The following is a 23,808-nucleotide window of genomic DNA, read 5'->3' as shown; positions in this document are numbered from 1 at the left end:
TGTAGACAAGATTTTAGTGCAGCTTTGTTACAGTTTTATCAGAATGATGCCCCGATACAAATTAAAACAATCGTGTCTTTCTTGTGTGTAGGTTCTAGCTGTTAGGTTCCCATTTTGTAATGGACTGGCTTGTTACTACTCCTTATGTACTTGACCTAGCACTTGTATGTCATTCATGTTCCTTTTCCTCTAGTCCTCTAATTCACATTTTTCTTATGTATTGTTCAATTCTTTCCCTATATTGACAGTGCACCCTGAAGTCGTAATAACAGCAATAGCATAACCAGCTCTTCTATTAGCATTATCAATATTAAACTTGTGTGATCTAAGACTGACCCTTAACAAATTCTGCCAGTAGTCTTCCAAGCCTTTTGCAAGTCTGGTGGTAAAGATATTTTTTTTTCCTGGACTTATAGAGAAATATTTTTATTTTTTCTTGATATATTAATTAAAATTTATTTTTGCCAACTGTTACTTGTTTTGATTATTTTGGGATGGAAAAGATCTTGCCACAGGTCCTTGAGCATATAAAGGGGACTAGCTCTCAAGATCTATGGCACTCATGAATAGAAAAACACATTAAATTTCCTTTATGGTACATTTAAACAGCAAATTCTGCATTGCTTAAATTAGCAAGGGTTCAGTTTCTGAGCACTTCACAATACCAGAAGTTTTCACTACAGATGTAAAAATTTGCAGACTTTCACATTCTTATTAGCTATCCTGTCTATATCACTTTATTTATTTCAAAGAAATGATAAAGTATTTCACTGTTGTTGGTCCATTCTTTGATTATCTTAAGCATCAATACTATATATGCTTTTTATTTATTCTAAATAACTTTTAGTGGCTACACCTCTAGATCCTCAGATGTAATGTACTGCCTTAAAAATGTACTATTTCTTGCAGTATAAACTTCAGGTAGATTTTACACTTTTGGGTCAGAGGCATTGCAAAAGACTTTCATTTCAATTGTTAATTCCAGCTTATTAAATAATTTCCTGCTATTTAATGGTGACTTGTTCCACTGTTATTGTTATGATCAGCTTTTCTATAGTGTCTTAATTATTCATCAAAACAAGACTATAGTACCGTTATTTCTTCTCTGTTAGTCAGTACTAGATAAAAAATCTGCTAATTATCACAGCCAGAACACAAGGTCATTAGTTGTATTTACTATCCAAACTACTCTGAGCAGCTAAATGCTCTCATAAATAACAGTGTCCTGTAATATTTATCTAAAATTAGAAAGGTCTTTCTCAGCTTCCAAATTTATCAGGGACATCAGCAACTGACCTTTAGTTCGACTCCCAGTTTCTTTAATTGCCTTTTTCTGAAATGATATGGAGCCCAAGGATATTCTGTTTTATCCAAACACTGGTTTTGTATTTCCTGATATGTTATCACATCATCAGCATGTTATGACATCCAAACATTTTTACTTTTATTTTGTCTTTCCTGTGTAGTTCATACTTTGTCTAGTCATGCTTGCTAAAGCAAGCCTACCTGGCCATCACTCTTATCAGCAAAGCCTTTTTCCATCTTCTTGTAATCATATCTTTACACTCTCATATTTCCATCTCCATTTCTATATTCCTGATTTTCCCAGTTTTCCTCTTCCAGTGAATTAAAACCACACATAGAGCTTGTATATGATGGTTAAAACAAACAGTGCTTAACGCTGCTTTTGTTCATTATTTGTTTTCAATATCTTGTGCCTTTACAATTTTTATTCTCTATGGATCAAAACTATCTGTGCCTGCACTGAAGTTCAGTGCTTTGTTTCACTATGTTCTAGCACGAATCTGACACCATTATTTTCCTGGCAGAAAGCACAGTCAGAAGATTTCTCCTTGCTCTGTTCATCCTCCTTCTCAGCCTCAGACCTGTACATTGCAATGCACAAATGGGCTCTGAGTGTAGATCAGAGCACACAATACAGAGCACAGCCGTACAGAAAAGAGGATGCATTCATTCTTAAAAAACAAGAAATGTCTTCCTTGTCCAGAACTTGTCCTATGCAAAATCTTTTTTTTTTTTTTTCCCCTGTAGCAACAGGTTTTAGGCTTCCTTAGAAAAATTTGTTATGCCAGTAAATAATTGTAGAATTCCACACCTCTACAGATGTGGGGAACCTTTTAATATGTGACATCGTTTCCTTAGCTTTTAATAATTTTATCCTAAGCCTTTAATCTAAACGTTTGCAGAGCAGTGAATTGAATGTGTGATGAAAAGCAAGTAAGCTAAGGGTTTGCTGGATCAGCCCTAGGACCATAATATATTGTACTGTCAATCTTTATTTAATATCTCCTCTTCAACAGAAATCCTTTAGAAATTGTACCTTCAGTTGTTTAGCTCCTTAAATGTGAAAGTCCATGCCTCTTTCAAAACCAGTCCCCCCTCTTTTCATAGCAAGCTGAAATGTCTATTGTCCTCAGCCTCCATCTTGCCCAGAACTTAGCTGTAATAAACTGTTTCGTTATTTCTTAAAAATTTCAGTAGATTGCCTAGGATTATTCTGGAGAAAAGCTTTATATAAATTAGTTTTGCACTGTATTGTCACAGCATCCCATATTTTTTCCTCAAACATAAACATTAAAAAGTCTTTAGCCCCATAGAATTCCTCTTACCAAAGGGAAGTCTAATGTGCAGACACATACAGAGGCTGAACTAGCAAAGCTATGATGGGTAGGTATTTTCAAGTAACTGAATTATAATCATAAAAATTGGTTTCTCCAGATAGTCTCTGGGAGCATAGAAAGAAAGTTAATTTTAATAATTATATTAAATAATTTCTAAAGTTCATTTTTTAAAAGAAATGTTAGGAAAATTGATTTATATATTACTGATTATTCCATTTCCAGTCTTCTCCAAATAACAAGCAAAGGACTACATATTACAATTCAACATTCAGCTTTTGTTAAAATGGCTTCTGCTATTCTAAAAAAAAAAAAATCCATTAAGGTTTTGCCTCCCTTCCCTTGTAAAACTCTATTTTTATTGAACTTTCTGATTAGAGTATGAAATTGTTAAATAATAAAACCATCACCTTACAGTATTGTTTTCCATTGCGAAACAGGGAATTCAACTGTAAAAATGTCCAAGTTGTACTGAACAATTTTTACATTTTAAAATGCAATTGTTTTTATAATAATATAAATATTTGGTAATGCTGATCCGAACAGTGGAACACAAACAAATTACTGGAACTGCTTTTAGCAAAACCTGCATTTCCAACTTCTATTATTACTGTGAAAGAATAGTAGTAGATAGTGTCTGCTAGATCATGGCTCCAAAATTACACGTTTATTTCGGGCTAATATGGAATAACATTTAAATGAAATACCATTAACTTCACACTACATTTTTGTAGAGATAGTATGAAATCCTCCCATCTGTACAAGGACTGTACTTATTTTATTCTCTTAACAGGAGACAGTGGGATAACTCAAAGATAGTATAGTAAAGAAGAACTGAAGTATATGACTTCCAGTAATGGAGCTGCTCAAAATATTCCTGTGAGAAACATTTATTTACCTTTTGTGTGTATGGAAATTTCCATACACTGGCTCCTGTCAGTAAAGAACAACTTCTTTTACTAGTAAAAATTAGTCTCTTTTTCACAAAATACTGTTGTGAGTTATATCAACTTGATATAGAAATTTTCAAGAAATAGTTTTAATTTGTTCTTCTGAACTATTCCTGTAATTCACATTGAATATTTGGAAATTAACATACATTCAGAACTTTTATATTCATGAACTATAGATAGATAAAATAATAGAAAAATATAATAAAAATAAGAACAAGATTGAATACTGTGCACTTTTACTATCCAATAACCAGGAAATGAACATTCATAAGTGAATTTATTTAGTCTTTGAGCTGTTGTCTGATTAACCCATCAAAAAGAGTATCACGAACCTCAGAAACATTAGAAAATATCAGCCTTTGTTTGCTCACTGTTAGAGCAGCCCAGCCTAAAGTAAAGACTACAGTTTTCATATTAGGCATGAACCTTCATTAAAAGACATATTTTTTTTTGGCTAGGACTGATGTGGCTTGAAGTTTATTCCTAAACTTTGTTACTTGCTTTCTGGGCAACCTCAGCAAGAGGTTCACCTTCTTCTCTGCAAAACATGTTTAATGTTACTCAGCACTTCTGCAAATAATTTTGAAATTTCAGATTGAAAAAGCATGGTATAATAAGACACATTACATAAAAATAGCTTAATGTAGTTCATAATATACAAGTTAACTTCACGTTGAACTGACCTCCTTCAGCTGAGCAGATGACCACAATAGGGCTGAAAGGACCATCTCCTTTGTTGTTGTAAACACCAACTTTCACCTCAAAAGGAGTCAGAGGTGGCACACTTTCATCTCTGTAGATGAACTTTGAGGCATCTGAAGATGTCACCATTTTTTCCTTCCAGCCACGTGTTCCATTGGGTCTGAAGGCTACAATATATCCAAATCCTTCTCCATTTTGAAATTCTTCTGACACTGGCTGAAAAATAAAATTCAGGTAATGATCAGATGTAGTTTTACTAATTTAGAAAGCAGCCAGTCAGTGACTGACCATAATCTGGCTGGTTGTGTGAGGGTGATCCCTTACAGTGGCATTACTGGATTTTACTTATCATGCCTGGGAACACACAGGTACAATTGCTTCGGAAGAGGAACTCTGTAAGAGAGTTTCTTCACCTGATCACCATAGTCAGGTCACTGTCCTAAGATTGAATAAGCTCTGGGGCTCAGAAAGATTTTTTTCTTCTCTACCTCCCACTTTGTGCTTAATGCTTTAATCAGTGGTCTATTAGTGGAATAGCCCCTTCCAGTGACCTTGTTAGAAATACAGAGCAACATATTGTGAAGGGCTCCTAAAATATGATGCGAGTGATGCTTACTACAGTGGGATCCTCTGAGGTTTTAGATGCCAGCCTGTCTAATTTCTGTATCCAAATGGGGTGTCAACTCTTAGAGATTTAAGTCTAGGGTTCAATTTGAGACTTAGGATATAATGTTCTAACTCTCAAACTGAGTCTTGGTGAAAAAAAAAAATCTCATTTGCTTTTCTTTTCTCAGAGGATCTGTGAAATTAGCCACTTAAATTAGGACACATCTGCCATAAGCAGGCAGTCAGCAAAGGGATTTATCTGTTGAGAGGCTGAGCACTGCAAAAGCTAAATCTTACATGTCCAGCTCAAGGAATGGAATTTTTTATGCTAATTTATTGCCTAAATTTCTTGTAAAGTCAATGGACTAATTTAGGAATTAGGTTATTTTTAACAGCTGTCAGCATATTAGACCTATGGGAAATGCCCATCCTAGATCTGCAGGTAATGAACACGTGGGGGGCATGTTCCCCCAGCTAACGGGCACAGGGGACACCAAGTCCTCTCCCCTCCACATTGCAAGTGAATGTCTCATCACCAGGCACCCCACTTGCAGACATAATTTTCTATCCATCCTTCTTAAGATGTGCACAGTGCATCCAAGAAAAAAATAATCATGACTCCAAAAGCAAAGGGGGCAAACAAGACAGACTTTGTAATCTAGTGATTTGAATTGGAAAGGACGAACCCTGCATCTCTTTGCAATACTTATGGAGTTGACAGTAGACAGTTGTTGTAAAAAAGGCCAGAAATATAAGAGAAGTAGCAGAACACTTGGATTTCACTGCAAATGCTAAATACACAGTCTGTGAATTAAAGTTGTGTGAATAAAATTTAGTTTGAACCTGCTGAGTATAATTCAGGAGCCTAGGTAGGTTAGTCTTTTCCTGAATTCCCAGAGACTCATATACCATCTCAGTATCTCTTCAGACTTCAAAGTACTTTGTTGAATTTCTATTGCCTGTGTAAGTCCAATAAGACTTTTTTGGATCCTGCAAAGCACAGACTGGCTGTGCTGGTTCTATGCTAACTTATGCTTTGCTTGTGCGTTATGGAAACGTAGTGGCTACACCAGACAGCACAGTAGTCTGTAGTGAGTTGTTGGAGTGTTATCCAACACTCTAGGATTAGTTCTTCAGCAGAAATAGTAGCAATCTTTCAAACAATTAAAAACTGTGAATATGCCCACTTCACAATTTTTATTTGACACAGATGAAATGCCATGGGGTGTTTTTTTTGTAATCTTCATTTGATTAATTACTTTATGAAGTTTAAGAAGTATGTGAAACAGTAGTGTGCTGAAAATAGCATCTGGAAGAACAGCACCAGGTGTTGATTGAAACGAGTGAATCAGAAACAAGGGGAAGGATTGACACCTTCTGCCTTAATGGCAGTTTGCACTCCTTTGCTGTAAGTGGAGAAGCATCAGTTGGCTTTTGTGGAAAAAAGGTCAACATATACTGAAAGTTATGTTATGGCAATTGCTAATTCTTAACTGCCTGTTGCATCTGTACTGCAGGATGGGACACCCATGGGTCTCCGGTTTCTTTTGGAAGAAAATTTCGGGCCTTGACAGAGAGGGAGATATAACACACTCCAGTAGTCCCCCACTCCAGTCACCTGGGGAACACTATAAACACAATATTAATACTGCATACTAATATATCACATTAGGGACTGGGATTAGGCTGGTTTACATCAGATAGAGTTCTAGCCACCTGATGTTTTTGTCTGGGATTCAGCAAATTCTCTCTCAATGGGAGAGATGCTGCTGTTTATAGTTATAGACTATAAAGCAAAACGATATCAGTTCTGTCTTAACTGTCTCAGGTAGCTGGAGTCAGAGAAAGCAGATGTACGAACAGAAGACAGCCTCTTCAGCTCTCCTAAAATTTGCCATTTTAAGCAGTTAGTTAGAATTCTGTGTGTTTCTTACCATCTGAATCTCTCCTCAAGTTGGCTAGGCTAAAACTTTTTTCATTAAAACCCCATATCTTCATTAGATGGAATTTTTCTTGGTTTTATATATAGGTGGGTGTGTGTATGTGTATTTTATGAAGCTGAAACTCTTCATGATGAATCTAGAAGTAGTGAAAACTCCTCAAGAAAAGTCTCTGTTCTACTGTGTTATTTATCATTAACAGAGAAAGCAACTCCCACTCCTCCAGTTGCCCACTAGCACAGTCATACATGTGTATTGCACCTTGCATCACAAATATCTTCACAAAATAAAGGTCTATTTCAGGTCTTCAGTTTTACATTTTTATGAAATACTTTAAAAAATAATTAATTTTTAACTTAAGATTAAAAAAAGTTACAAGGCTTTCCTTCTCTTCCCTTAGCTATTCATCTGCTGCTGTAGCATTTACATATCCAGAAAAGTCAAATCAACCCAAGCAATAGATAGGAAGACAAGCCTGATGAATTCGCACAATTTTGGAACTGCTGTTAGGTGAGTTACATTCACCATAATGCCCTCTATCACACCACATGAAAATGCACATTACTTTGAAATTTTAGAACACATTTAAAGAACAGTATTTTGTGTTCATCTTGCCAAGATTTGCTGTAAGGAAACCCCTGTACAGTACTCTTTGCCCTCAAAGAAGTAAACATGAAACAAAACCTTTAATCAGAGAAGTCCCTTACCTCCCATGCTATTACTAATTCATGTCGCCTTCCACTTCTGCCACTTACATTAGCTGGAGGTGTCTTTGGAACTGTGAGCAAAAAGGAGAAAAAAAAAAAACCAAAACAAAACAGAATGTCCAAGTTATTGAAGTTTTCCCCATAGTAATAAGTTGCTGCAGAAGACATGAGGGTGTTAAATCAGAGCAGAAATAACAAACATAGCACTGTGGTAAAGAAAATTTGTTCAAGCTTCATTTCAGAGAATTCCACAGTCAAGCTGGTAAAATCAAACAAAGCATGAGCTGGGAAGAAAAAGAATATTTGAGTAAAAAGCTGCTTAAACACTATGTTTTCTGCAGATTAGTCAAAATTTCAATATACAGATCATCTAAGAGATAAAACAGGAATTATCTTGTTAACATTTGTATTTTTCAAATAGACAACTCAAAATCAAATGCCAGGGATCCTGGCATATTTTGGACTTCAGGTGGCACCTTAGGACATAAGCAATATGTCTCTACTATTTCCCAAGTCATTAGTGATTTAGAATGTTTTAGTTCTTGTAAATCTATTCTTGTGCGATTTACCAGGGAGCCAATTTTCAGAAAGTAACCATCCTTAAACACCCCTTATCATCTCTTACAAAATGCTGGAAGCAGTACTACTCACAGTTCTTTAAAAATTGAGACCACCATTATGGTTTTAAAAGCACATATGAGCAGTTGATGAAATTCTTTAAAAGAAATTATAACAATCATTATCAGTGTGAATTGGGTTATCACATTTTGCAAAGCTTCGGAAATCTTAACTGGTATTGTATAATTTTTTTATCTTACTTAGTGCCTCCAATGAAGTTCCTAAAATGACCGGTGTCTTGAATTTATTTACTGTGAGCAGGTAATTCTTTCATTCTTTATTTAATTAAATATGTCCTAAGATAGAAACTTTCTCTTTTCTTCCTTACAGCAATACATAGGTCATTGGTAGAAATGTACTGTCAGACATTAACTGTTCAGGCCTTATTACATGCTGTTTAGCTTATTTATTGAGTAGCACTATGTCTTTGAACTATGCAAAGAAAAATACATTTAAATAAATGTACACAGTCCTCTCTATTTCCCATGTTGATCATTAACAGCTTAAGTTCGGTGAAAGTGCAGTTTTTACTAGATCCTGGAAGTTCACATAAAATTTCAGAATTCGATTGTGTGGTGTCTTTTTGAACTCCGAACTCCCCTTTAAGGAACATAAGCCCAGTTCTGTTTTTTTTCTCATAAATGATGCAAATCCACAAAGCTTATTAATTGCTTCTGATTTATGCTGTTGGAAATGAGGTAAGAGCCCTTTTATATGTGGTTCTTATCAGACTGATAGGGGAGATTTCTAATGTGTGAAACACCTCTCTCCAGTAAAGCTGGGTTCATCTGGCAAACAGGATACCTTCAGCTTTTTCTTCCCTCTGTCCCTCTGTTTGTTTGTTTGTTCGTTTGTTCGTTCCTTCCTTCCTTCCTTCCTCCCTTCCTTCCTTCCTCCCTTCCCCCTACACACATGCTAAATGATATCTTCCATAGCTACTCCCTGCTGAAAGCTTCTGTATAATCAGGTGGTTAAATTGTTTTGCAGTTTAACTTTAGCTTGTGGAAAACCAGGTATCCAGGCTGAGTTTGGGGTCCAGGCTCCTTCTCCAGTGAATGCAGCACTTTGGGGTGGTTCATCCCATCCAAAGATTACTGCCTAAACAATGGGGAGAATTGACTAGACTCTACTGACTGGAGTCATTAACTAGTTTAAACTAAGGCCTAATCTTTACACAGCAAAAGTTACTCCAATTTTCCTTTCAGAAACAGAATTACACAATACTGAATGGTAAGGGATTTCCCTCTAGTTTAAAAAAAAAAAAGACAATAATAAAAAACAATCAATGTGTAACACTGGAGTGAATGTTCTACAGTGAAAAGATGCAGATGAGGAATCATCTGCTAGTTAATGAACTCACAAAAATTATGATGTCATCTCTAATGGAGCATATTGAAACCTTGTTTAGCACCCATTTTTCTCTTGCCTTTCTAAGATTTTTTTGGTTAATTTATAAAGATAAATGAAGTTTTTATGCAGGTGCCATGTTAGTGATGAGAGAGTATGCTGTCCTCCTCTGAAACAGCCAACATGATGGACTTATTTCACCAGCAGTGTCCTCTTTCTAGAGTTTTCTTGTTAAGAGCTTTGAAGACTGAAGTCCCATTTAAATGAATAAATGTTGAAAGAATAAAACTGTCAAAACGATGAATTTCTTTTGCACCAAACTAAAATGTACATTCACACAGCAAAACTCTCTCAAATGAATAACCATTAAAAGAATAATTGTGTCAAAGGAATAAATTTCCTTTGCACTGCAGCAAAGCAGAGCATACACAGTTAGAGAGAGACATTCTGATATGAGTAACAGTTAAGTGAAGAAAACTATTAAAACAAAACTTTTTTTGCCAGGCACCAAGGTTATATCATAGCAACCCTTTCAGCAGCATCACCTTTATATCAGTGTTATATCTGAATTTACTCCCTCATAGCCTAAGTTTATTGCCATGCAATTAGTGACTTCCCAATCTTTAAGTTGTTAATTCTCAGCTGTGACACTCATGGAGATGTACTTGCACCAAATGCACACGTATGATGACGAAACTTGGCTCCCAGCTGCAGGATCCATGCGCCTGGGGGACAAGGCATTAGGGCCTCTTTTCTTTAGCGTTTATCAGAGCTGAGATATTCAGTATTGTTTCTTCTGAATAAATATACCTCAACTAGTCTCAAAGAGCTCTTTGCTGTGTTAATATGTCTCATTTAACAAGATAAGAGAATGTCATTTGCTGGAAAAGGAATTGCTCCTTGGCTTAACACTGGTCCTTAGGATAATAAAATGTGACTATGCTTAGCTTGATCATAAGTCTGTAATTCTGATCGAAGCCTTCTCATTAGCCCCTTTGCCAGCTACCTAATCTCACTTGTCTCCTGGTTTATTCTAAGACTGTAAGCTCCTTGGGATCAGGTCAACTGTTCTTTTCTTTTGTTTTTTCAGCCAGTGGTAAGGTTGGGTGTTAAAAGCCAGGTGTCTCTGTTGTTCTGGTCACGCGAACAACAAATAGTACTAAAAACCGCGTTCTGAATGACATGGTGACTAGATGTGAGTCACAGTAAATAATGCGTGTATGCTGTCACACGTAGATGTTGAAACCTCCACTTAGAGCAAACAAACAGGAAGCTTGAAAAGACTTTTTGCCAGGAATGTGATTTGAACAGAAACAGAAGAATTTGTTTTTTATTGTTTTCCATTTTCATGGAAGTACTGTGGTATGTTGAAAATGAAAATGAAATTAAACACTATTAAAACTTATCTCCCCTAAACCAAACTAAAAACCCTTTAACAATTTATCTAAGAGCAGCCACAAAGGATGTAGCCCTCAGCAGACTTATTTGCATTTGACAATATCCTTAAAATATAAATGAAGAAAAGATGATGTGGAAAGGTAAAACTTATACATGAAGCCATGGCCAAATGCTTAATAATTTGTGTGTATCTTATCATTCCAAGATAAATATTCATGAAAAGCAGTGCTTTTTGTTTAGGACAAAATGCATGCACAGAACTGATGTTGCTGAGGGCTTTGTGTATGGGAGCAGCGGTTATAAAGTGCTGAAAAGCACTTACTGCCACTTACATATTTTAAATCTGTATTTAACTACAAAGTTTGGGGAAGCCTTTGGAAATGGTAGGTAATACCATAGCTGTGAAACCATGAACATTTGGGGTAGATGTTAGTTTTCCTTCCAGAGTTCCACTGTGTCCAACATTTTGAAAACTCTTTTGTGCTTTAGGGTGCTTAAATAAGGTTTTTGGTTCAGAGTTTTAAAAATTCCTCTCTCTTCACTCTCCATGTCTGATGGATTTTATGTTGGGTTTTTTTGTTTGTTTGTTTTTTTAAATGAAAACTGTGGATTCTGGTAGTCTGTAAAGATGAGCCCATTCAAAGATTTTGGGTACTTGCTTTTAGGCCAAATATTGAAAATTATTAAATATTTTATTTTGACATTATAACAAATGAAACATAGCCATTTGTGTTTGTAAAAGAGGTATAATTTGAATTTTACTTCAGTTTTATTTAAAAATAGAAAAATTAAAACTGAAAATACAAATGAGAATATTTTGAGTTGACAGGGATGTTAATTTTTTTTTCAAAATTATTGTTTTACTTCTAATTTGCTAAAGGAAGTCTACATTTTGTTTAAAATCAATTTTATTCTCCCCATTTTTACTTCAGTGAGTGAACTTAAAAAATCTTTCAAACTTCTCTAGCTCTAGATTCCTTTCTTTATAGAGAGGAAAATAAAATGTTACCTGGAAAAAGTGAAAGTACTTGAAAAACAGTTCATCCTCTTTTTAACATTCTCGTCTTGTAAAGAAATTTAAAAAAATCTTGTTGAATGAATAATTAATCATTTTAAAGTGTTTCTGTTTTGTCTTCTTTTCCAAGAAAATGTTGAGTGGCTTTTTTCAATTCTGTGTGCTTTGCTTATTACAAAGAGAAATGACACATTCTGAATTTTGTAGTGTGTCTTAATTTTTGTGCAGAACAAAAGTATTTAGCAGCCAAGTTTATAATTGATTACAGTATTGCTGTAGAAACATATAGTTCGATTTAGTCCCTATCCTTCAAATTTGCAGTCTGAATAGGTGAGATAGAGGGAAGACAAAGAGAACAAAAGCTTTACTAAGCTCCTGTTTTTGAAATAACAAATGCTAATGTGAGCTGCACAAATTTACAGTTTTCTGATAAGCAACTGGGTCCAGATTTCCCAAATCCCAATTCTATACTTTAATCACAAGCCTTTCTTACTCTGCTTGAATCCTCTATTCATGAAGATATTTTCCACATGGGTATTTTTTGTATAAATTCTGAAACATCTTGTCAAATAAAGCAAAATGAAAAAAATGTTGGTATTGCCACAGTTTTGGGGGAGATGAATTATTAAACTTGGCTTTAGTCCTTAAGAAAATGTTTGCTCAAGGTACAGAGTAGGTTATTTATTTCTTTTAGAGCTTTTTATATCTTTTAAGATACAGATGTAATTTGAAAACCAACCCTGCTTAGCTGTGGAAAAGGTATGGGTGGGGGGGAAAGGATTTGCTGCCAGCTTGACAGAACTTTCTAATGTGAGGACCAAAGCAACAAAACATTCAGCATTTTTTTCTTCTATTTTTTTCCCTTTATATCTATCTATCTATCTATCTATCTATCTATCTATCTATCTATCTACCTACCTACCTACCTACCTACTACCTATCTACCTACCTACCTATGTACTGCCTGCTGTACATATCTGGGAAACAGAGGGATTTTAAGTGAAAAGCCTTTTACTATGTGGAAAGCCAGCCCTCAAGTTCTCGCCCTCCCAGTAAAACATTTCACATCTCATCTGTTCAGGAATGAAATGTAAAATGTGCCAGCATCTCAGAAGTGGATGACACACTGCATGCAACTATTGGAAAACAAGGATGCCCCAACTGGTCTCAGGATCTGCATTTCTGCCATTCTCATTTCCCCTGTATTGTGTATATTTGTATTTTAGTAGGAGATAGAATTCAGTTCTATTCACTGATAATAGTGTCATGCGTGGCTGCAGGACTCAGTCTGAATAACCTCCAAATCACCACATGTAGGACTGAAATCTCAAATGCTGTGGCATATAAACCAGAGAACCAATTCCTTAGCTTTCTTATTATTTGTTTTAGTAGCACACACATTTGGAGTCTTTGTCAATATATACTGCATATTAGTTTGAGCCAGCAATATTATGTGTTAATAGCGTATTTGTTCTAAATATACCCATGCAGTCAATGATTACCATCTAGTTTCTTTTCCCCTTTTGTTTTTCCCTATGGAAAAACACATTTTCTACAAAGGCTTCAGTAGCCCAGGTAATCATCTCCAAATGTCACACATACAGCAGGTTATTCATTTCTTTTCTAGAACAAAAAGAGTTATTATAATGGGGAAAAAAGAAAGTTCTTTTATACAGGTCACAGAAAAATAAAACATCTCCAACAACAACAAAAAAACCCCAAAACAAAGCCAGTCCAAAACAGGTAACTTGTTTCCTGGGACAGAGGCATTTCTTGTTATGTTATGAAGAAATTCTACCTGGGATTAAGGGCAACCTAATGGAAAATAAGGAGTTATTAAAAATAAAGCCTGTGTACAAGCTGCTACTAATAGGGTGCATTATATTGTTACCTCATAAAATCAAGTTTGCATGCATGATTAGCAGGTTAAACTTCGATTCTACTCAATTTCTCTCTCCCCATGTTTCCCCATGAATAGATAATGTAATTGATGCTTTGCCCCCAGGCTTCAAATGCCCGACTGCCTTAGTGGAATGCCAGACGTGTTTAAATTCATGTTATTGGCTCTTTTCACCTTGTGGACCTGTAAAATATGTATCAAGGCTAGAAGTGACAGAAATGCAGCAGCTGGCTATAAGTTAGATGTGCCAGAAAATTGCGGTATTATCCATTCCAATGAAAGTAGCTATGAAAAGCAATCATGTTAACTAAATATGAACTAAGTAACAAGATCAGGGTTTAATTAGAAAATTAAAGCAAGTGGAAACCTGTTTATTATTCTGTTGATTTCCTTACACCATCCCAAGTATTGCTTCCATGGGTATTTTTAGATAATGGATTAATATAAAATGTTGTTACTATCTTGGGGAAGAAGTGTGAGATGTGGGGAGAGAAAAAGGCTTTAGTCTCCAGCCAAATTAGCTTGTGCCATTAAATTACAGATGCCATTTTCCATTTAAGTATAAAATAATGAAAGCAGAATCACACATTTGCTGCCTTTGTGGGTTATCTACACAGCTATCATTCAGCCTTCTGGATCTCAACTCCCACCTGAGACTGATATTTCTGGAGTTTTACCCAGTGCAGGGGCAGCCTGCCTGTTTTCACTTGTGGGGCACATCTAACATCACTGCAAATAGCCAAATTACTCTGCCTGGGTCATGAGTAGAGAGGTTGATACCATGTTCTTTCTGAAATATAATGTACTTTCACATACATGGCTTTTACGAACTGAGAAATATGATATTAGAACTGGAACCCATGTTAATAAAGATTTTAGCTTGAAGCTTTCAGATAAAAAATAGTAGTAGAGAGATTCTGTAAAATAATAGATCACTGGGTGATACACTAAGATAGATATGAATGGACTGATTTGAAAAACCATATATGAAACCCAGTGAAGACTATTACTAGATTTCCTGTCTCTTTGACTTTGGCATCTGAAAACTACACCAAGGGTGATAATTCACACAATCACTAAAAGAGCTGTTCCAGAGCACAGAACGAAACAAGCTCTGAACTTCAGGAATATCTGGAGACCAGCACAAAGTGGGTGTCTGAGTGAAGCAGATCATGAAGCCTCTGGCATTTCAAGAGTGCCACAAAAATGATAAGCAGTGTGCTATTTTGCAAAAAGTGTATGTGTAACAGGTTTTTTTTTTGTTTGATTGGGTTTTTGTTTAAAGCAGAGTCCATTGTGTTATTGTACAGACTTTAGAACCCTTTGCAAGTTCCAACAATTTGGGAAGTTATATCTTATTATAACTCCTGTCTTCTCATTCCCTCTATAGAGTAACAAAAAAGAGACTGCATCTATCATTTTTATTAAAAAAAACCCCCGAATCACAAACCCCCAAATCACGCACAACTGAAATGGGTAGGTCTTAAAGATAGGTCTTTTGAAATTGAGGCGATGACAACAGACTTCTGCTATACTATGCTGTGTTAAGCAGGCACACCAAATACCATCAGCTTCAATCTCTCTGAACGCTGTTAAGTTGTTTTACTGGCACCTGTCTGGATTTCAATGTCATGCTACAAAACACTCCCTTCTAACATGACATTTCTACAGCCGTAATGCTGGTAGCAAAAAGGTATTCCTAACTGGGAAGCTGAAAGTGCAAGCAAACACCTAGTGTGGCCTTTTTCCCATTTGAAATAACATGTTACTTATTTATTATTCAAGAAGACCTGCATTATTATCAGCTACAGCACTGTTTATCAGGAGGAGCCCCATGTACTGGAGTACAGTTCACTGCTACTTGAGTTGAAGACCCTTCCCTCTGATGGCAGCAATAGTGGAGTATTACCCAGAGATACATACCAATCACAGGGTGAAAATACAGCCCACACTGCATACTTTGTCTGCCCCACAATTTATTTTTTTTTTACTGGGCATTATTATGATTACTAATTCATTTCTACAGAGGTAAGGTTGCAACAATCGTCCAAAGAAATATTGAAAATGGATGTGCATGAAGGAGACTTTCACTAGAGTTGTAGGAATGTAGGAATATGTTTTAGTAAATACAGTCTTTGTTTGGTAAACACTGGGAAAGAAGAAGAAGGAACCTAAAAAACATGACAGCTAGATGAAATATAACATGTTAAAACTTCAGTTTGTGAGAACAAACATTCACTCACAGCTTAAATACATCTAGTTAATTAAAATCCTGAACCATCCTTTTGAAAACAGGGAATGTATTCATAAATCTGAAAGAACATAATGCCAGGGGTGTGACCTATTACAGGATAAACCTTTTTCCAGAATGTTTGTGTCCTCTTTCATATGTATCACCTGAATAAACAGAGAAGTCATTCAAACACTTGGGTCCAGCAGAATTTTCACTGCCAATGGAATATGGTACAAAATCAAGGAAAGAATAACGGTGGTGAAATAAGGGGGGTTTTGAAAATCATTTGAGATGAAAGTAGCTCATGTTTTTTATTTAATTTTCCCTTCCTCCTCTTCTTAATGGAACGAAGTATGTAGCATCTGAAGCTTCTGCTATAAAGTTATCGAGTTTCACACTGTGGGGATCTTGCAGAAGATGAGGGGGAGAGTTGGAAATGAAGCATCCTTCCACATGCGTGAATGGGAATCAAATCACTTCAGTGCAGTTCTGTGGTTGCACAGTGAAATTTAATATCAGCTAGTAACTATGCAGTTATTTTAAGCAGAAAAAAATAAATATGTCTTATTACAACTGAAGATAGGTTTGTTAGACTTCATCTGAAATAGTGCATCCAATTTTGGGTGCCACAATAAGAAAGACATGGATCAACTAGAGCAAGTTCAGGGGAGGCCAATGGGATGGTGGGGCTGGAGCACTTGCCTTGTGAGGAGAGCCTGGGGGAGCTGGGCTTGTTCAGCCTGGAACAGAGATGGCTTTGGGAGACCTAAGAGCAACCCCCAGTGTCTACACGGATTTCATTGAGGAGACAGAGATGGTCATAGTAGTGCAGGGTGGGAGGACAAGACAGTGGTCGTAAGCTGAAATAGAGAGAGTTCTGGCTTGGATATGTTGAAAGAAAAATCACAATGAGATTAGTTTAACTGCTGGCACAGGTTGCCCAGAGAGGATGTGCAAACTCCCTCCTTGGAGGTTTTGAAGACTCAACTGGACAAAGCCCTGAACAACCTGCTCTGAAGTCAGTTTACCCAGCTTTGAGCGGGAGGCTGGACTAGAGACCTCCCGAGATCCCCTCCAGCACCAATTAATCAGTTGATTCTGTGGTTCTGTCTAAGAAAATCAGCCTGAATGTCCTCCTGTGAATGTTTATGGGTGTCATATACACAGACCAGTGAACTATGGAGCTGAGACACAAGATTAATGTATCTTAAAATATAAGAATTTTATTGCAGAATGAGAGAGGTGGACACATTTTGGCATTGCCCCTTGTAATTCTTATAATCTCGCTTAATGAGAAGACAGAGTGCAACACAAATGCTGTATTCATCCAGAATATTTACAACTACAAAATCAGTTATACTTTCAAATTAAAGTGGAATCTTTGAATTTTGCCCTCTTCTATTCTGTATGATTAAAAAGCTACTTACAAATTATTCAGCTGAAGAAACATCAAAACAAAATCAAGACTGTCTAGGCCTTCTAAATAACAAAGAAGAATAAAGCATAATCTGAAAGTGTTCTGAGAAGCAGTTCTCTTCTGAGGCTTTATTCAAACCCTGTGTCTATCTCTTTCTACCTCTTAAACTGTGCGCCTCTAGCTGCCTAGGGATTTTTCTCAGATTCCCAATACTTCTTTATCTCCCTTCATTCTGCCCAAGTTACTGTTAATGATTCTAAACTTTGCGAGATCACTGCAATTTTCAAGAAACCAAATAGGATATACAACCTTTTTCCTGCGCTCCCACAGTACCATCCCAGTCAGAAATATAATGAAATTTCTTTAAATGCACTAACAATTCATGGGAGAGTGTTCATGACAAAGAAACACTTAGAACACAAAGTATTTCAAATTAAGCAGCTTCCCATGGCTTCCCTATCTTGCTTAAAAATATTCTGTGCACCTTCAAGGAGAGAAGTTACCAAGAATAAGGGGAGAGAGGCTGCTTAGGAGCAGTGGTGTGAAGAGATTGAGAAGCAGCCTACAACTGAAGAGCAGTGGAAGCCTGCCAGAGGGCAGGCAGCAATGGGTTAAGTGTAAGAGGAAGAGTAAGGCAGCCTGGAGGGAGTAAGACAGCAGGGAAATTGTTTATTTGAAATTTCTGTAAATTAAACCATATTCCTGTAATTAAAACAAACTTGCTCCCCATTACAAGGAATATCACCCACCCTGGAACAGTGATAAGTGAACACAGAGATGTGTACCAGGGAGAAGAGAATAGTTTTGTTATTATATTAAAATAGTTCTTGTTTCTGGTAGTCCTGGAAAACTAACCTTTTTATCCTCTTCTTACCTGCTTCGTTGGTTCTGATCACTCGTGATGGTGCACTTGGGTCTCCAGTCCCAATTTTGTTGGTTGCTACTACTCTGAACTCATACTCCACCCAAGGGTTCAGTTCCACAGCCATAGCAGACTCCATGTCACCACTTATCACATCTGGAACTACAGACAGTAAAGAAATGTGTAGGTCACTCAGAAATCTGAAGCTCTCATACAGCGTCTCAATGGCGAGTGGACTTTATGATACAAATACAGCCGTTAGAAATGATAGACATCAAGGATCTAATAAGTCAGAAATCACAGCTAAGTTTTTGACACTGGTACTCCTGAAAAGACACAGATTGAAGGATATAGGGGAGAGCTTTCTGCTTATTCACAGATGCATCATGGCAGGTGTCTTTGTGTTGTCCTTTCAGAGCTGTTGCTAAGTAACATGAAAGGAATGAAAAAAGGAAAAAAAAAATCAGTGTTTTTAATTTATCATTGTTCTCTTAAGAGTACCTGTTCTTGCAGTTGCCAGTTGTTATTACTGTGACGAGCAAGAGTTTTGAACAGTCTACTTGTGCTGTTTGAAAGTTTTTCTCACCTGTTTTTACGGTCTGCCAGCCAAGAGAAAATGGACTGCGTGCTTGCAGGTTGTAGAGGGAAATAGGGCTGTGATTGTCTGCCCCAGGACTCCAGGAGAGTGTTGCTGTGGTGTCTGTAATTTCCTCCACTATTACAACCCCTGGGGGACCAGGAGGACCTAGAAATAAAGTGGAATAAACAAACAGACCACACCATCATTGCGGATGAGCAGCAATAATACAGAAGATGCATTCTGTACGGACCCGGTGGAGTTCAATATCCATGAAATACAAGGGTTAAAATGCACACTACCACATCACAGAGATACCTCATTTCCATGATTTCTGCAGGTAAATTGTGATTGTTTCTATTCTTTAAATGATGAGTGGGTGAGTATCAATTAACGTGTCGGAGTGACAGTGGAAGAACTAGAAATAGAAACAGATTTAAAAAAAGATCCTCCGTTATAATTGTTCTGAACCTAAAATGAAAGAGAAAAAAGAGCAATTTGAAGAATGAAGAAAAAGTGGAAATGCTTCTTGAAGAACAATAATATTACTAATAACTGAATCAAGAACACAGCATTCATCCTTTTTCTCACATTCACCCATTCAGGGAAACCGCCTGGATTACTATCCTGCTGGAAGTCCATTAACTGTTTGATTGAAAGCTATTAAAAACAAAACAAAACCCAAACCCAAATATTTTGCAGACTAATAATTGCTATGGTTCCATTAAAAGCAACACCCCCCCCCCAACTTCTCACTTGAGAAATGAAAGGATTATTTATTCCACTTAGCTGCTCCAAATGAGAATAAGCTAATCACCATTTTTATATGCCATGTGACCGATCCAATAAGTGAGGTCTCTGGTAGCAAACACGTCTTTGCAAAGAAAAATGTGGCTATAATGTCCCACCCCCACCGCCAATTTACTTCTTTAATTCTTCTTGACATTGATATTACTGGTGTTTGAAAACATTTTCCATTTACATTTATCAAACTAAATCAGAAGCAAGGTTCTCCTGGTTCAGGATCCTCTTCCACAGTTGTAAACAGAGGTTTAGGGGAAAATGTGCATCTGTCATGCATAAATGCAGAATAAACATCTCTCCTGTGTTTTTTTATGCTTAGAAGCTTATATAAGTCCTGAAGACAGGAATTAATACTTCTGTAAAGTATTAATATTATTAATAGCTATAATTATTTATGACAAATCTGGATTTTCTTGACATCCAAGGCCCTTCAGATTCTTTTCTATCCTGTTGGAGGCTGAAGTTTTGCTTCTGTTCCTACAGAGATGGAGGACTGTGAAATCAGAAATGCACTACTGGACCCTTTGTCCCAAAACAAAACCGCAGAAGGGTGATGACAGAAACAACTTTATTAATAGAATGCAATTGCCGCTACACTTTTGTGGGAGCCCAGTGCTGTTTGCATGTATCTTCAGCTGTAGTGGAGCGGGCCCTTTGGATCCCTACATTCCCATGGGCTGTGGTGAGTGACGGTCCCACTTGCTGAACTCTCAGAGCTCAGCACCTGCAGATCAGGGTGGCAAACACTCAGGTCTGGTTCCTCCATTTGAAGTGGCAGTTGTAGCCAGCATTTCTGCATTACTTAGCTCAACATTGTTATATTTTAGTGCTATTTCATGCAATCAAATCTTTTGGTGGATAGAATCCTTAGTCCATGAGTAGAAACAAATTTATCTGAATATCAAAGGCTAAAAAAATCCATTAACTGAAATATATTTAGTTGTTGGGCTTTTTTTGTCATTTGCAGCTGCAAACAGCTTTATATTTCCTCTGATAGGCCTTCAACAAAAGCATGTTTACATGAACTATGACAACAGTATGATTAGAGTTTTGTAATAGTTGGGCTCAATTGCTTCAGAGTGAAAATAGCATTGAATCCTTTAAATGAGAAAGCAATTTATGCTATTCACTTGCCTTTCTTTGCTTGGCAATGATCTATAAGCAACTAATTGACATTAAAATGTTGGAAATATATGGCATTTAGAAATAATAGCAAGAAAAAAAAGTCGAATGAATGTTTGATATTCAAAGGATTCAATTCCTTCCATTCCAGGAATGGAAGGAATTCAGTAAAGTTTAGTATTAAGGATATATGATGGAAGAAGCTTGTCCCTGCAACACACTGCCATCCTCTTCACAGGAGCACAGGGTACAGCTCTGGGCTATAGAAAGAACAAGGTTTTCCACTTCCATTGGTAGTGAACAGCTTCAGTGCTGGGAGTTTCTCCTTTTCCCTCTCTCTGCCTGCTCAGCAGGCTTGCCTTCACTGCTGCCAGTGCCTTCCACTGAGTCACAAGCAGTGCTGGGATAAGGTGGTGCTCTCCCTCGGACACCTTGTGACTCTTGGCTTTCTGGAGTCCCATCTTCATTTGCAGTTGAAAGGTCTCGCTTTTCTTCCTGGGGAAAACATGGCAGAAAGATGTGTCCTCTGCAGCCCTGCCTTCCTGCCAAGTGTTCGCTGTTCTTTGATGGGAAGCACCAGGTCAGGCCTTTGTCTAAGAATAGCAAGTTCTGGGGCTAATTTAATAATCGGGTGATCTTCAATCTCCATCATCTATTGTTTCAGGCTATCTGTTGATGTAGGAAAACACTAGTGAAATTTTTATGTGTAGCCATGAGGGAAAGTTTAAAGGAAAGCTGGGGTCTTGATACAATCATATGCTTTTACTGAGTTTGAGCCCTAGGCCCAGAACTATATCATGGTCCCAAGCACAAACAAAATTAAAGGGAAATATTTTAGTACTTTTCCTCTATGACAATATTTCTCCTGTGCACTGTATTATAGGCAAATGCACAAGTGTCTTGCTTATACAAAAATATGTAAAATATATTTATGCAGACATTTCCTGCTAAATTCTCAATATATTTTGTTGCTGGAGTTGTCTCATGGTTTTTTTTAAACCTTTAAAATGCATTCCTAGTGATGACAATGTGTCATTATGCTTTCTGAGACCTGTGCTCTTATACAGTCTGCAGGATGACTGCTAAAAAGCATTTCCATTTCCAACAGCAGGCATTCTTGAAAGCGGATTAATAAAGGACAAAAGCCTCAGTGAAGACAAATGTATGACAGTTAGCCAGGACCTGAGTGCTATGCAGATGTCACTCATTTCTGTAGAAATCTCATTAAATTTTATGCTTGGATGTAATCATTCATGGTGTCAGCCGGATGGCTAATGCAGAGAAGCTTTTCTCCCAAGGGCTGTGTTATTGTTCAGGATCTCTAAAACAATTTTTTAGTTGAGAATAACCAATTGAGGAAAAAATGCACAGTCTGTTCAAGTGCTTCTCTGGAAACTACACAGAAAATGACTGGTCATAAATGCATTACAGTGCAGTCGACCTTCATAGAAAAGACGTTTGGGACCGCGATAGGCTCTTATGCAGCTCTAGAAGCACTGGAAACCCAGCATCAAGGGTATTAGTCAGTTATCTTCTTTCAGAGCAATTCCATAGATTGATACTTCATTTCAGGACATGCGTGACTGCATTTTGGCAAACTTGTTTTATGTGTCTTTTTATTGTTGGAATGATCACCCTGAGAGGTCCTTTAGATTACTTGCCGTGGTACAATGTTAATGTGAGAGTTTTTGAAAGACTATTACCGATGATAGCTGTAGCCATTCAGTGAGGCAGTGCCCTTTCCCTGTATCCCAGAATGTGTGCTGGTTTACTCCACTGCAGCCTGACCAGGATGATTCTTTTACCAAACAACTCAGAAGCCTAATGTAGCAGTTTATGAACACAGATTTCTTGACCTGAAGATTTTGTTTTCTGAATGACACGGTGTACTGGCTTGTAGAGAAGATGAGAGATCAAGAAAAAGAGGAAAAGAAAGAGGCAGTAACTACAGAATGATGGAAAACATCCTTGAGAAAGCAGGAGCTTGACTGTTTCTTGCAGTGTAAGACCCTTTTGCTGTGCCCATCTATGGCAGATGAAGTGTTTGCACATCGTGGGGAGCAAGAAGATGGAGATAAAGTTTGATGTGTAGTGAATGCAATAGGTACCACGGCTTTAGTTGATACATCTGTATCCCCATTCCCTCCTCACATGGTGTATTGCAGTGGTTTCTGTAAGGTAGCTACGTAAGGGACTTTGGCAGACGGAGAGGTTATACTGCAACCGGCGGCAGGACAGATAGGGAGGTTAGACTCAAGGTTGGAAGGTAAGAAAGAGAAGACATTGATGTCCCAGCCTGAATAGGCTTAAATCGTTGCAGCGATGAGGGTCAGGAGAAATCCCTGGTGTCCTGCCCGAGAAGGCCTTTGGTGGTACATATGTAATTTTGTGTTCCTTTGCCCTGATGACTTCTCTGCCTTGTACAAACCTAAAAAAGGGGGGATTTGGGCAAGACAATCATGAGAGCTGCTGCATGTTTTAAGCTCAGATGCCAGACTGCAGTCCAGAGCCTCTGAGCTGGATCTTTGTGTAACGGCAGTTGTGACTTAACACAAAATGTATGGACAGTCCAGGGAACATGAACTGAAATTTCACCTTAGGAGGAAAAGCAAGAGTAGCCCATGAATCGCATTGTGAATGACATAACTGGCAGGTCACAAATAGAATAAGAAACTGAGTTTTAGACATGCTTCTTTCATTGGCATGTCCTACTGAGTGTCCTCCTGTAGGGCATCACTTGCCAGATGTCCCAATTCTGGTCCACACTGCCTCCTTCACCCTCTGCAATCACAGTGTGGGCACCAGCGTTCCCAGAACTGCATTGGTCTCTTCTAAGCACTGAGCTCATGAATATCACCGCATTTGATTTGTGTTTTTGTACTTGTTTCTAGGCACTTTTTTGACTGAATTTATAGATATGAGTTAAGTTGATGTTTGTAAAAAGGTTTCTTAGCCAGAACAAAGGGTC

General features: G+C 37.2%; 1 protein-coding gene across 1 annotated transcript in view; it reads right to left on the bottom strand.

Annotated features, from left to right (window-relative positions):
* The window catches only part of CNTN5 (contactin 5), a 339,272-nt gene that overhangs the window by 19,117 nt on the left and 296,347 nt on the right, over positions 1–23,808 (bottom strand). Inside the window, exons 16-19 of the mRNA XM_035889184.1 lie at positions 18,924–19,082; positions 18,350–18,499; positions 7,548–7,618; positions 4,276–4,510 (exon numbers count right to left, since the gene is read on the bottom strand). Coding sequence (XP_035745077.1) covers positions 4,276–4,510; positions 7,548–7,618; positions 18,350–18,499; positions 18,924–19,082 — 615 coding nt within the window. The remainder of the gene's footprint in view (positions 1–4,275; positions 4,511–7,547; positions 7,619–18,349; positions 18,500–18,923; positions 19,083–23,808) is intronic.

The sequence above is a fragment of the Egretta garzetta genome, unplaced genomic scaffold, assembly GCF_000687185.1.
Source record: "Egretta garzetta isolate BGI_Z169 unplaced genomic scaffold, ASM68718v1 scaffold492, whole genome shotgun sequence".
Lineage (NCBI taxonomy): Eukaryota > Metazoa > Chordata > Aves > Pelecaniformes > Ardeidae > Egretta > Egretta garzetta.
Note: the sequence above shows the minus strand (reverse complement) of the source record. Positions and strands in the feature narration are given on the sequence as shown.